The sequence below is a fragment of the Lethenteron reissneri genome, chromosome 26, assembly GCF_015708825.2.
Source record: "Lethenteron reissneri isolate LAM-NWPU_2019-01 chromosome 26, ASM1570882v1, whole genome shotgun sequence".
Classification (NCBI taxonomy): domain Eukaryota; kingdom Metazoa; phylum Chordata; class Hyperoartia; order Petromyzontiformes; family Petromyzontidae; genus Lethenteron; species Lethenteron reissneri.
In genome coordinates, this window is record NC_083804.1 from 10,022,374 (window position 1) to 10,035,429 (window position 13,056).

At 45.7% G+C, this 13,056-nt stretch overlaps 2 protein-coding genes across 4 annotated transcripts; one reads left to right on the plus strand and one right to left on the minus strand.

Annotated features, from left to right (window-relative positions):
• The first annotated feature begins 40 nt into the window (after positions 1-40).
• Positions 41-4,279, plus strand: POMP (proteasome maturation protein). Its single transcript, XM_061560111.1, has 6 exons — positions 41-199; positions 604-701; positions 1,408-1,468; positions 2,023-2,124; positions 3,264-3,357; positions 4,046-4,279. The coding sequence occupies exons 1-6, from the start codon at positions 197-199 to the stop codon at positions 4,111-4,113; spliced, it is 426 nt and encodes a 141-aa protein (XP_061416095.1). The 5' UTR covers positions 41-196; the 3' UTR covers positions 4,114-4,279.
• A 1,048-nt stretch (positions 4,280-5,327) lies between these two features.
• DCTD (dCMP deaminase) lies at positions 5,328-12,345 on the minus strand. Of its 3 annotated transcripts, none has more exons than XM_061560107.1 (6): positions 12,137-12,345; positions 9,817-9,916; positions 9,121-9,256; positions 8,509-8,625; positions 7,176-7,272; positions 5,328-5,843 (listed from the first exon to the last, which is right to left on the minus strand). In XM_061560107.1, the coding sequence occupies exons 1-6, from the start codon at positions 12,169-12,171 to the stop codon at positions 5,762-5,764; spliced, it is 567 nt and encodes a 188-aa protein (XP_061416091.1). In that variant the 5' UTR covers positions 12,172-12,345; the 3' UTR covers positions 5,328-5,761. The 3 variants fall into 3 exon arrangements, with proteins under 3 accessions (XP_061416091.1, XP_061416093.1, XP_061416092.1); XM_061560109.1 differs by lacking the exon at positions 12,137-12,345 and adding an exon at positions 12,107-12,127; XM_061560108.1 differs by lacking the exon at positions 12,137-12,345 and adding an exon at positions 10,599-10,676.
• Positions 12,346-13,056: the final 711 nt, after the last annotated feature.

Sequence of the window (13,056 nt, forward strand, 5' to 3'; positions counted from 1 at the left end):
GCGCGATGACGTCGTCGCGTGCGCAATGACGTCGCGGCGTGCGCGATGACGTGCCGCGTGCGTGATGACATCACGGCCCGTTTATCCTCCCCCTCCCGCCTTCAGACCGGACCGCGCTCCGCCACCCGGACTCGCTTCGTTTTTCCTTCTTTCCTAAATTTGTTGTTGTTGCTTGTTTGTTTGTCACCTGCGAGCAATGGTGAGCTTTCTTTTGGGGAGGCGAAGGGAAGGGCGCGATGACAGAGGGGTCGATAATAGTAGGGGAGGCATAAGATGGACAGAAGCGCCGATTCATTGGCGCTCAGTCGAGAGCCTGCGGGAGCAGGCCGCAGATGGCGTGGTGGTTGCTGCGCTGGTGGCGGTGTTGTTATTGTTGGTCGTCGTGGAGGCGATTGTGATGGCTGTGACTTGAGGTGGCGATGACAGTAGTGGTGATGTTAATATGGTGGTACCGATGTTGATTGTTGCAGTGAAACGTCTTCGTAATTGTGTCACTCACGACGACGCGTTGTGAACGTTGGAGCGCATTGGCAAGACAAGTGGTGTTGGTTTCGGCCGAGTGATGATGATGACGAGGGTGGTGGTGGTGATGTCGCCCAACAGAACGTCGCGGGCCTTCGTGCTTTGTCCCGGGATACTGAGGCGTTGGAGGCGCACGTGGAGGCGGGGATCTACGGTGCTCACGACACCCTGCGCGAGGGGTACGTTTCCAGCGCGAGGGGGGGGGGGCTGTCATGAGAACAGTAGGGATGATGAACGGTGACTGGGAATAATGGTTAATGATGGTTGACGGTGGGAAGTGATCAACGTCTCACGAGGTACGAGGGCGTCGTGGGCTGTAGCGTTGCTATAAATCACTTGAGTGGCAAATACATGTTCAGACTTTTAAGTATTACATGGAACATCTGCTGGTTTCCAATATAACGTTGCCTTGGCCCCTGATACTGAGAGATATACAAGTTTATTGATGGAAACTTTGTTTGCACCGTTATTGAATACACATTTCCCAAATTGACCGAATGCAAAACCAATGCCACGAGTGTTGCAGAACTATCACCGTGCACGCAACCGTACTGCCTGTCGCACAATCACATCTCTACCATTGTATACAAATACAATAGTGTGTGATGCCTGTGTGGGTTATGGATGTATTGCTTGTGCAGTGGCTGTAGCGTGTGAAGTTTCGTACACCTGTTTACTGGCTGTGATTACGAGTGTTTAATAACAGCAGTGGCTTTCATTGGGTGGGTGGTGGTTTGATCGAATGGTAGGTATGCCTTGGTTGTGTTAACTACTTGTTGGAAGCGAGATTGAGTGGTGGCCACACGATTATATAATTGCTGACCTATATACTTGAATAGCAGCTGTGTCATTGTTGATATAGTGGCTATGCTTTTGTTCGTTCAGATTTACGAGCGTGCGAAACAACATTACTGCTGCGCATCCCTTAGAAGCCTCCGAAAAGCAAGTACGTAACCTTCCTACTCACCCTGCCTTGGTGGCGTAGCTATTGAGTGAGCGGGCAATGCAATTTAACTGAATCCCATAAGCTGGAAGGGCCGAGGCACCAGCACGGTTGGCTACATACGGTGCGAAGAAAGCTCAATATACGCAGTGGTTTTTTAATGAGCTAAAGATTCACGAATCACAGTATCCCGGAATGGAGCTACAGGGTTAGTGCTTATTGTAATGCAAACTTGCTACATTTTTATTGACTTGACAAGAACACATTTTAACGTAAGTAGCGATCACTCAAAATAATCAATTATCTTAAAGTGAAATAATGCTTTAAGAATGCATTTGAAATACATTAAATGACGAGTACTCTGGAATTCAATGCCATTTGCTCTTGCAACTAATTTGTAAAATTCGCTGCGGATTTTTGTAAGGTCTCAATTGAATGTAAAGATTGATTTTGGAGGACAAGGGGGATGTCAAGATTTAGTTATTTTTTTTCGCCAATCGCAGCGCTTGTGTCAATGCCCCTAAATACCCCCCACGACCCCTGTCCTCTCACCCCAGTATGACCTGCAAGAGCAGCAGCTGTCACTGCAGACGCTACGACGGATTCAGGGTCTGCATGCACCACTGCGTCTGCAAATGGAAATGAGAGCTACCTCACAGGTGGGTTATGGGTGAGAACGGCTACGTGAGGAACACAAGAGAGGGACGTCTCGGCAATGACGCCTCCATTCTTCCAATCTAGAGGTGGAGTTTGTGGATCATGCACACATGACCCTGCCTACTAGAAGGGCAGTGCGGTGTTTCCTTAAGGTGGCAGTACAGCAAGTATGTTTTGGAAGATTATATATACAGTCTTGATTTGAAGCTTTCGTGACTGCAGGAATCCATACTCTTTGGTTCTTTCGGTAAAGTCACGTAGGTAGAAATAAAATTAATCATGACGTTTCGATCGCAACACAAGCGGTCGTCATCAGGCAAAGGAGTCAGCCTCTAAAGGCAACCCGTTTATAAAGGTTTGGGGATGGTCATAGCCCAAGTGTATCAACAGCACCAGGAGCATGGGCAGTGCACGAGTGCCAATGCAGCAACAATGCCAATGCAGTGGGCGAGAGAGCTGCCGTGGCAAGAGGTTATATAGGTAAGAAAGAGGGGGGGAGGAGCAAGGGGGGAGAGGGAGAGGTGTGGGGTAGGGGGGCGCTGCATGAGCGCTAGGGGGAGAGAGGACGTGAAGCTGGGGGGGGGGGGAGTGGGTGGGGCTGGAAGTGGGAGGCTGGGAACGCTGGAGATGCGGAAATTAACTTTACAGAAAGAACCAAAGAGTATATATACAGTATAGCATTTTAGTGTGCTCCACTTATCTATGCGTGGTTTTATTATGAATGCAAAATCACGCAACATTGCTCAAACATCTCAATACGGTACCCTTCCAGAAAGTCTTAACCCATTGGCATTTTCCTGCATGAATTACAAGACGTGTAAATATGAGCATGGGGTGATGGAATGGAAGAAGTGTGTGCCTGTGTCAGATGTGGGTGTTCGAGTTGCAAAATCAGATGGGATGCATTGACAGGGAGGAAACTTGCTTTGTTCTGAGTGGATTAGCCCATGCATATGCTTTGTTACCAGGTAATCTGGTTAGTTATATTTTTAATCGGAGTCACTCAGTTGTACAGTTCAGTGGTATGATGACTTAACTATTTTTAATGGGATGACCAACTTGAGTTACATGGGCTGGCACATGGACACTCGGTATTTGTATAATAGCGCTTTAAAAATGAATTTAACTTGTGTGAATGCAGGTGCAAAGATTGCCCTGCCTTCAGAGCTCTCGGGTTGCCTTGGACACCATCAGGGGTTTCGATGACTATTTGGGCTTCGAGCATGTTCTGAATGGTACGTATATTAACCCATGCTGCAGTGTGTGCAAACACAATTATTGCATGCAGGAAACCCTGAGTGTCTACTTGGTACTAAATTGTGTTTGGTTTCTCCTTTGTACCTAAACTCAAATGTGTACGTCTGATTTGTGCAGTAATTTCGATTTTTTTTATGTTAGCTATCATGTGTATGTGGGAAAAATATATATGCGCATGGTGCTGTATGTGATGCCGGACTTTTCACCCGCACCCAAAGATCGAATATCACAAATAATGCAATCCTTAACAATAGCGCTCATCTTATTGAGATTCTCCATCTGAATACCTGACCCCTTCCCTCCACACTGCCCACTCAGCAACTAAGGAAGGCATTCAATTTAAGCTCCCAAGTCGGCCTCATTTTCCTTAGCCGTCCCATCTGGAAATTCCTTACTCCTGCTATCTGTGCTGTTGACTGCCTGCAGAATTCCAGGCTTAAAACCTGTTTAAAATCTCTACGTACGTTGAACTTCTTTCACACCGTACATAGGCAACCATGCTAATCGGAGGTGTGATTGCCTTTATCAAAAATATTATTCTCACTTCCTGTTATTCATCAAGATGTAGTTGCATTTAGATGCTATATATATAGCCGAATTATATTGTGATGGTGGTTTAACTGTGCTTGTGCGCTTATGATGGTGTTTGTACTTGTGTACATGCAGACCCAGAATATGCGGAGGCAATGGGGGAGCCGCATGTGATGATGGAGAAGCAGCTGGGCCTGCTGTAGGAGTCATCGTGGGGAAGCGAAAACATCCAATTGTGCACACCCACTTGTACGTACACAAGTGTACACATCTCCTCAAGAGCACACATCCACCCATACCTATGCTCACAGATCAATTTGTTTTCACGTGTGCACATGCGATTAAAAGTGTTGTACACATGTGCATCTTGCTTGACCAAAGCTTTTCTTGTGATCTCTCCGTTCTGCGCCCCACCATGCCGTAGTTCGATTCAGAGCTTCTAATGTAAGCAAAAACCTAAGTGTATTAAACTGGAGTTAATGGAGAGATGAAGTGGCGTAACCACGTGTAAAGATGTCGCCACAAGAATTGCCTTGCAAAGTTTGTCTGCCACTAAAGCAAATTATTGCAACAAATGCAAGCGGCTTCATTGTAGAGCTAAAATATTTCATACTTTTTTACATACGGATGAGATAAGTGTTTCAAAACAGATCTTACCCCCCACCTCGATGTAAGTGTGATTCCCAACCATCAAACTTTAGTGTGCAGTGAATTGGTTTCAAAAGTGGGAGTAGTGAAAAGGTGGACCATGAGGATCAGTTGAAACACTGGAAGATGATAATTTCCTTCATGCATTTATTAGACTGGTTTCAGGTTCAAAGTTGGAGTCTCAAACGGCAGTGATGTATTCGTTTCACATGAAAAGCACGCGTTTCTAATGTCTACTCTTTCGTGTTAAATAAATGTCAACAAACCACCAGAAATGCCTGATCTCGAAGCAAAGCAGGTTTAAGTTACTGTACTTGTGTAAGAGTGGCTATTGTACATGGCCACATGAGGCCTACCAGAGCACTGCATATTAGCCACACTATTTTGGTAAAGTATTTCAACCTACAAAACACTTGAATTATACTCAGGCCTCTTGCAATGACAAGTGACAGGTTTGTGTTAATGTGTGGCCTGCCAAAGGTATTTTAAAATACTAAATGGGCCTCGTACAAGACAATGTTTCCCACCCTAACATATAGTGTCTTGTTTTAACGCACCTCAGACTCGCGTCAGCTAAAACAGTGCACGGAGTTGCAAACCAGTAAGTTGGAAGCAAAAGTTCGTAAATTCTTAAAATGTGACATCCCACCGAGCAGAGAACGATAAAACAGGTTAACGGACATTACAGAATTAGGAGCATTACCTCCTTAGGCGTAGGAATTTAGCTCGCATGCGTTTGTTCCCACCCAAAAAAATGGCAAAACATCTCCATGGAGAACCCCCTGAAAACGTCTTGTGACTCTGTGAAGCATTCCTACACAAATGACATGTTTATTCCTAAAACAGCATGTTAAAAGTCTTAATATCCCAGAAGCAGCAAATAGTGACCTGACTCTACCACAACAATAAATAAATGTGCAGCTTAAAACAAGACTGCCACTAAAGCATGCCCTTGTCACTACATCTGATTACACAGCATATTGCAAGTGCCAGTTGAGGCCGGGACAGTGCGTGCATGGCAGCAGGAAGGCCAGCACCACACATGCCCATCTTTGTCCCCCACCCCAAATCCTGGCGATTAACAGCAGCACCACATCCACATAAGGTGCTCATATCTAAACTCGCAAATACACGGTTGCATGCACAGGAACAGTGGATGATGCCACTCTCGCCTTGCTCTACAAATCATGGGGGTGACCCTTGCTACGAGATGTTGTTAATCCCCCCAGGCGAGTTGATCACGTCAAAGTCAATCTCGATTTTCTTCATCTTGGGGGACAGCTGCCTGCGAGGGAGACATGGGTTTGTGTGAGAACATTTATGCGCGACACACTGCTCATTTGAAGGATGAGGGTTTTTTTTAAGCCACATGGATCATTGGGGTTATTTGATCATATTTCAATCTTGACTTGAAGCATTAGTGATTGCAGGAATCCATACTCTGGTTCTTTCGGTAAAGTCACGTAGATATAAAATTAATAGATCACGACGTTTCGATCGCAACACAAGGGACCATCTTCAGGTGAGAGAAAGCTACTGAAACAAAGTCTTATATAGGCCTGATCATATCATTTCACCATGGTGGTCAGTGCGAGCTGGTGAAGGTGGGGAGCATGGACATTGGCATAGTGCAGTACAACAAAGGATATTGCAGTACTACCCTCCGCTGACAACGTAGCCCCACAGCATCCTAAAACACCCGCATGGAGGTCACCAATAAAAGCATTATCTCGGCTCATCCTTGCTTATATTCCAAGATATGACGAGATGGGGGTGTATTCCAAGTAATTTTCTTATCACAGGCAGGGCTTGTTCGAAACGTTACCCTTCTGTATTTTACACTACAAAATTAAATTTTCCATGTTTAAATGAAAATGGGGCTGTGTTATTTTTGAGAATCCCTCATTCCTATGCCGGGGACAATTTAACAAGGAGACGATTCATACTGATTTCGCACACATTGGTGATACTGATGTTCATGAAACAATGAGGCATGGAGATGATTAAGGCCTGCATTGATCTCCATCCTTGATCTGAATGTGAACCTGATGGCGGTACCCCAGGGGACCATAGTACCCCGGCTCTCGTATAATGTCCGTGATGCAGTCAGTTTTAGTCTGTCGATGGTCGGCGATGCGGCAGTCGACTCATCTCGACGAGCTGTACACGATGCACTACGGTGCATACGAGCGTTCAGGGTTTCAGCGCAATCGTCCTCGCTGCGTTTCAACATCACGGAGAAGCACTGATTTAGGATTGTTTGGTACCCCAGTTGCAGAGTTAAGTACACCCCTGGAAAAAATTGTGTCCCAGAAATAAAATATTTAAGTGCATCATTGATGCACAAATCTACAGGGCATTAAAACATTGATACCGGTGTGCTGTACTAGTGACGAATTGGCATGTTCTGTTTACATGACAACCCTTACTAGTTGGCTGTATCGATTGGTGGCAGGTTTTAACGACTTTTATATATTTACGCGATCTAAGCCACTTCGTTGAGCTATAATTTGTGGACAGGTCGCTTCTGAAGAACTATATAGCTCAGTGGGCATTACCTGGTAAAATAAAATTTTGTTTAGTTTCGAAAACGTTGGAGGTGAAGAGAGGTCCTCACTTGTAATTAACCCCAGCCATGCTGAGCAGCGTGCGCGATGCCTTCATCTCTGGACGGTCGTGGTACTTGTCCGATAGGTACACGACCTCACGGATACCTGCACAGTCACACAATATTCCAAGTAAACAGATGTATTGAATCGGTTATTGATTCTTACACTCAAGATACGTTAAATAAATCGTCCATGAGAACAGATTACGTGATTTATGCAAATACATAAAATTGAGCAAACAAATGTAGAAAGGACGCAAAAAAATGTGTGATTATTAAATATACACCATTTTATAACAATGCTCCATGTGCCAAAAACAGAGGGATGAGGATGATGATGGCTTGCATTGATGTTAGCACCTTGTGCTACCAACTAACCTGGCGACCCGAGCTTAATTCTCAGCTAAAGCTCAAACCAGTTATGAGTGATATCTGAACTGGTCCTGGGACTCCCCTAGGTCGCCTCGGCTTTAAATGAGTGCCAGGTGCCATGTGTAAATATCAGCACTGGGCAAACAAAGGTTGGCCACACCACTACATAATGTGCCTTGCTGGCCTTAACAGATACTCAATAACAGCACTTGCCCAAACAGTATGAACGTCTGCCTATACAGGGGATATTCAGTAACCAATTCTTATATTATCTGTACATTATGGAAAAACTCACAAAATTGGATATAGCCTTTGAACAAATGAAAGTCATAAAAAGTGCCTATTGCACACACTAATTAGCCCATTGGATTGGTCCTCCCAACATGTCTTTAATGTCACGTGACACCACCACAATCATCTTTGTGTTGCGAATCAACAAACTCACAAAAGGTCTAAAAGATACAAAAAGAAATGTATGTATGTATGTGTGCCAGTGCACGCATGTATTATGTGTTTCTGCTGATACATGTGGGGAGTGGTCGGTGCACTGTGCTACAAACCCAGCGACCTTAGTTCGATTCTTACTCCAACACCGGTGACGATAATTTAAATCAGTCCTAGACCTCCCCTCAATCGAACTCAGGCTACCCAAATTCTATTCTCGGTCACAGCTATATCACAGTTGAGAGTGAGCCTCCTCTTGATCGACTTGGCCTTAAATTAGTACCTGGTGCGGTGTGTAAACACCTCCACTGGGGAGACAAAGGCGGTCGGGCACGGTGCTGGCCACACACCCCCTCATGTACAATGCCGGCCTTAATAGGTGTTCACTATAAGGGAGATATTCGACTGATGCGTGTCTGCACATACATCTGTGCGGGTGTGTCTTCATATGGGTATATGTGTTCATGTACGTAGGTGCATGCATAGTGTGTCCACACATGCATACGCATGGGCGTGTGTGCCTGACCACTCTGGATGATGAGCTTGGCGCACTCGTTGCAGGGGAAGAGCGCCACGTATATAATGCAGCCTCGGACATCTGAACTGTTCTTGTTCAAGATGGCGTTGAGCTCCGCGTGGCAGACTGCTCCCACACACGCGTGCGATGGTATGCGAGAGACGCGGACGGGACACGCGTACATGAGCACAGACACACACGGAACACGACAAGCACGGCACATGTGAACACAGGATGGCAGAGGCCACACAGGTGGGATATACACGTATGGGACACAGTATACTGGCAACCAAAGGGACTGAGATGTGGCGACACGGGTTTTGTATCGCTAGTTAACAACGTAGATTTCTGTTTTGTTTTAAGTGGAGGATTACCACAGCACAAACCACAAAGTGTCTGGCTGAGCATGTGATTAGCGAGCGGGCAGGTGTCTGAAAAGTGACTTAGTTTATGCATGGATGTCCGAGTGACAGAGTCTTGGGAGTAACTGAGTTGGTGTCTTTTGAAAGGTTGGATATGTATCCACTTGGTGACTGTGGAAGCCTGGACAGCAGCTACATGGGTCTTCCCTGAGTGACTGGGTGTATGTCTTCGTGCGTGGCTTGGCAGGCAGTCACACACCGTATGGGTACTTGGTGTCGATCCAGTCGGGTGCAGTGCGAACCCAGGGCAGGCAGTCGTCGCTACAGCCATTGGGCATCCCGTTATAGCCGATGCCAACAATCTTGTTTTCTGGACTTACGATGCACGCTCCCACCTGCACATGTGCAAACGCACGGAAATGTAATGCAGCCTGGCTCCAGTGAGATTTCATTCACGGTCATATATGTTTATGTGAAAACTTGCACATGCGCGCACACACAATGAAGTTACAAATGCACATGTACAGCCCTATTGTTAATTCACGGATAGATGAGGGCCTCCCCATGCAGTGTCAGTCACCATAGATTATTTTACCATACTTGACCGTGCTGGTCAGTGTGGGTTGCTGAAGACGTGCGAGCATTTCAGTAAAATTACAAGTACTAGCGGCACAGCGATGGTGCAGCGGGTAAGCGCACTGAGTTACAAACCTGTTAACCCGAGTTCAATTCCCAGCCAGAGCTAACGTAGATGGTGAGTGATATCTGAACAAGTCCTTGGCTGCCACTTCACCAAGCCGCAATGACCAACGTGTTAAAATAGTATGGTCAAATAATGCCTGCAACTGACGTGGCGCTGGGAGACCTTGGTCCAGCATTGGAATGACAAAAGTAAGCAAATTAGTACGTATATTATCGCTTTATAAGTATTCCACTGTTTGCTAACCGCTCTTGCCTGGGAGTGGGGGTCCTTGCTGCGTTGTGCTGACAGGAAAGCGACTGCCATAAAGTACTCAGGCCACTCCAGGTACCCTTCCCTCTTCTTCAGAGAACTCCTGAGACACGGGAAGATGGGGAACGTTAACAAGCAGTTTAAACTAAATAATGTTTTATTTCACCAGGTAAGGCCCACTGAGCTATATGGCCCCATTTCAGAAGCAACCCGGCCACAAATGATAGCTCAACAGAGTGGCTAAAGTGAAAATTTAAAGCAACCAAAATCAGTGGCGGCTCGTGATATTTCCACTAGGTGTGGCTGTTGAGTGACCTCTACAAATATGGTGTTCTAATTAAGAAAAACCTCGTTATGTTATTGGTCTTACCGTGAAAGTGATATAACTGTCTTATCTACCAACGATAGGCATTTATAAACAACTAGCAGAAGTACCCGGCGTTGCCCGGGTGAAAAATATATTTCTTAATAACCTTACATATATACACAGATGGGCTGCTACCCCTGCCCCCCCCAGCCACGATCTCCTCGGCCGCTGTGCAGTAGTATGTACGGCCTATAGTGTGGTGGGGTGTCGAGGCCTAGTACCGTGCAGAGCCTCCGGCCTCGCCTAAATTTCCCAGCCGGCTGAGGCTGGGTACGGGTGTCGTTCCCCCCCCCCCCCCCCGCGCTACAATTATACTGTGTAATCGCTATAATTTTATAATCTACCGACCCTATAATAGTAATTGCACACATTGTGGTGGGGGGGGAGTGAAGAGGACGTGAAACTTTGATGAATTTACCTCAGAGTCGCGTGTTAATGCGTGCGTCTATTTTTAACGGGAATTAAAAATGGCGTCCACCCCGCGGCGAATGCGTCGCTACCTGTTGCCAGGGGCAACCGCCGGACCAATCGTGTCTCGCAAATCCCTGACATTTCGTCCAATGAAAGTGCGTATGGTCCGATACACAGACACACACACAGACAGACCGACAGACAGACAGATTTGCGATTTTATATATATAGATATGAAACAAAACAATAAAGCACTCGAATGCTGTCCCCATGACCCTCAAGTCCATACGACACAAACCCTGTGACACTACCAAAATCCTAAAGAACAATTAAATATCAGCCGACACGGCTTAACAAATCCTTTCAAATGGAATATGTAGGAGTGACTCCACATTGTTCGTTGCGAATTCTTCATTTGCTGCACCTGCTGCCATCACCATTGCTGTTGTGTTCTCCTAGAGACTTAGACCTAGAGCGTGTAGGCTGTGACCTGCTATATTTGCACAGTGCCACCTAGCGTTGTGACATCGTCATTACAGCAATGGGCTAAAATGCGAGAGGCTCATCTCAACGGAAGATACCTCTCACTCGGACGCCTTCACAGCCGCCTCGAGGCACGGTGTTGCAGCAGTTTCTAATATGAACTTAAAATGTAATCTTCATTAGGAAATTCACATTGAAAGAATAATTATATATATATTTTTAAACACAACAAAATATTTGATAGAAAAGTATTTTTTTATTTGAAAAATGTTTAATCTGCAGCTGCTCGTTGGGACGACGCCCCAACGCCCCTAGCGGACGAAGCGCGCCTGACCAAAACACTCTAAAGCGGTTAATCTGTCCCGCACCTCCGTTTAGCACGACTGGCTACGTACGGTGCGAAAGAAGTTCAATATACTCCTGTATATGCATACAAAGCCCCCCACCTCGCCAATTTTACAGCAAACTTCCCAGTCCCCCGTTCATGTAGACAACTTAAGGAATCCAGCAGTGGACTGAACATGACGAACGATGACTACGATTGTAATTACTTCATTTTCAAATAAATAAAACCGTAAACTGTGTTCGTGTACGGTAAATACTTCACACGCTCCAATGAGTTAAGCCGACCTTGAGCAATGTGGATGTTCGTACCGCGTTATTGTTATGTTGCGTTAACTTTGTTGTTACTGTTAATCGTTAATATTGTTATAATGAGCCATGGTCTATCCACTGCTGTCATCTCCACTGCTGTCGAGCGTGACATTATCTCATCGCCCGCTCCATCTCCACACTGGACATCATCTGGAGATGTTCTCTCTCTCGTTTTTTATTAATAAAGACAACTTGTCCACTTTAAATCCTTAACGTCTCATCCAGGCCCACACGAATTGATGTAGATCGTCGCGTTTCTCTTAGCGTGCCTGCTGTTAAGTTGTTTAGATGTTTTTTTTGTATAGTAATTGCCAAACTATCACTATTATCATTCATATAAAACATATACGGAACATATACTTTTATATACGAACATACGTTTAATGGGGTAAGCCCCTTACGTCTCACCCGCAGTCATCTCGTCCCGGCTCCACTTTGTCCATCGCCAATCGCAGTTAAACAATCAACAACTAAAACTCCTGCAACTACAACGGCTAGAGCAACTTCTTCTTCTAACTTGCCGGCAAAAACGACTGATAGTCCGCGTGTTTTAACGCGAACGTAGAGAGTGAAGCTGCGATTCGCGCGGGAAAGGCGAGGAACAAATGGTTTCCCGCCAAAATCAAATCCCATGTCCGGGTCACGCGGACCAATCAGAGGCGCTGCGGTGAAAACGAAAAAACCAAAATGTAAACAACAAAATATCTATATTTTTTAACTAAATAAACACGCAAAGTTTTTTTTAACATCCGTCTCTTCACTTAAAAAAATTTCTATATACAAATATTTTTTATTCAACCCGTACGCCAGACTAAGATCAGCAGCATTAACTCTATGCTAGTGTAACAAGTTGTGATTATGTGTGTCTGTTCAAAATGTTGAGCGTACTTCCCGACATGCAACAAACTGTAAATTTGCCATGTAGGTACTTTCAGACTGTACACCATGCAAAAATTATAAAAATACACTTTTTTGTGGGGGGGGGGGGCTCAATAATGCATTGATTTTTGGCACGTCAAGTGAGCTGTGACGTCACATCTGTCATGTGACCCGCGCACGTGTTAGCGTAACGCGTAGTGGAGCGGGTAGCGCTACGCTGCGCTACGAACCCGGCGACCCGAGTTCGATTCCCGCTCACGGCCACCACCGGTGACGATTATTTTAACCGGTCCTGGGTCTCCCCTAGGTCGACTCAGCCTCACACGAGTAACTGGTGTGGTGTGTGAACATCGCCACTGGGGAGACAAAGGCGGCCGGGCGTGTTGAATCCAAGTCCCGGGTAGTAAAGCTAGTATTTAATAATTGAAGCGACGGGAACAGGCAGGGTC

Coding starts and splice junctions, on each gene's coding strand:
- POMP (XM_061560111.1), top strand. Junction 702..1,407: donor CACGACACCCTGCGCGAGGG/GTACGTTTCCAG, acceptor TTGTTCGTTCAG/ATTTACGAGCGTGCGAAACA. Junction 3,358..4,045: donor CTTCGAGCATGTTCTGAATG/GTACGTATATTA, acceptor GTGTACATGCAG/ACCCAGAATATGCGGAGGCA.
- DCTD (XM_061560107.1), bottom strand. CDS start 12,171: ATGGACAAAGTGGAGCCGGGACGAGATGACTGCGG. Junction 7,273..8,508: donor CAAGCTCATCATCCAGAGTG/GTCAGGCACACA, acceptor GTGACTGTGCAG/GTATCCGTGAGGTCGTGTAC. Junction 5,844..7,175: donor ATGGCTGGGGTTAATTACAA/GTGAGGACCTCT, acceptor TCTCCCTCGCAG/GCAGCTGTCCCCCAAGATGA.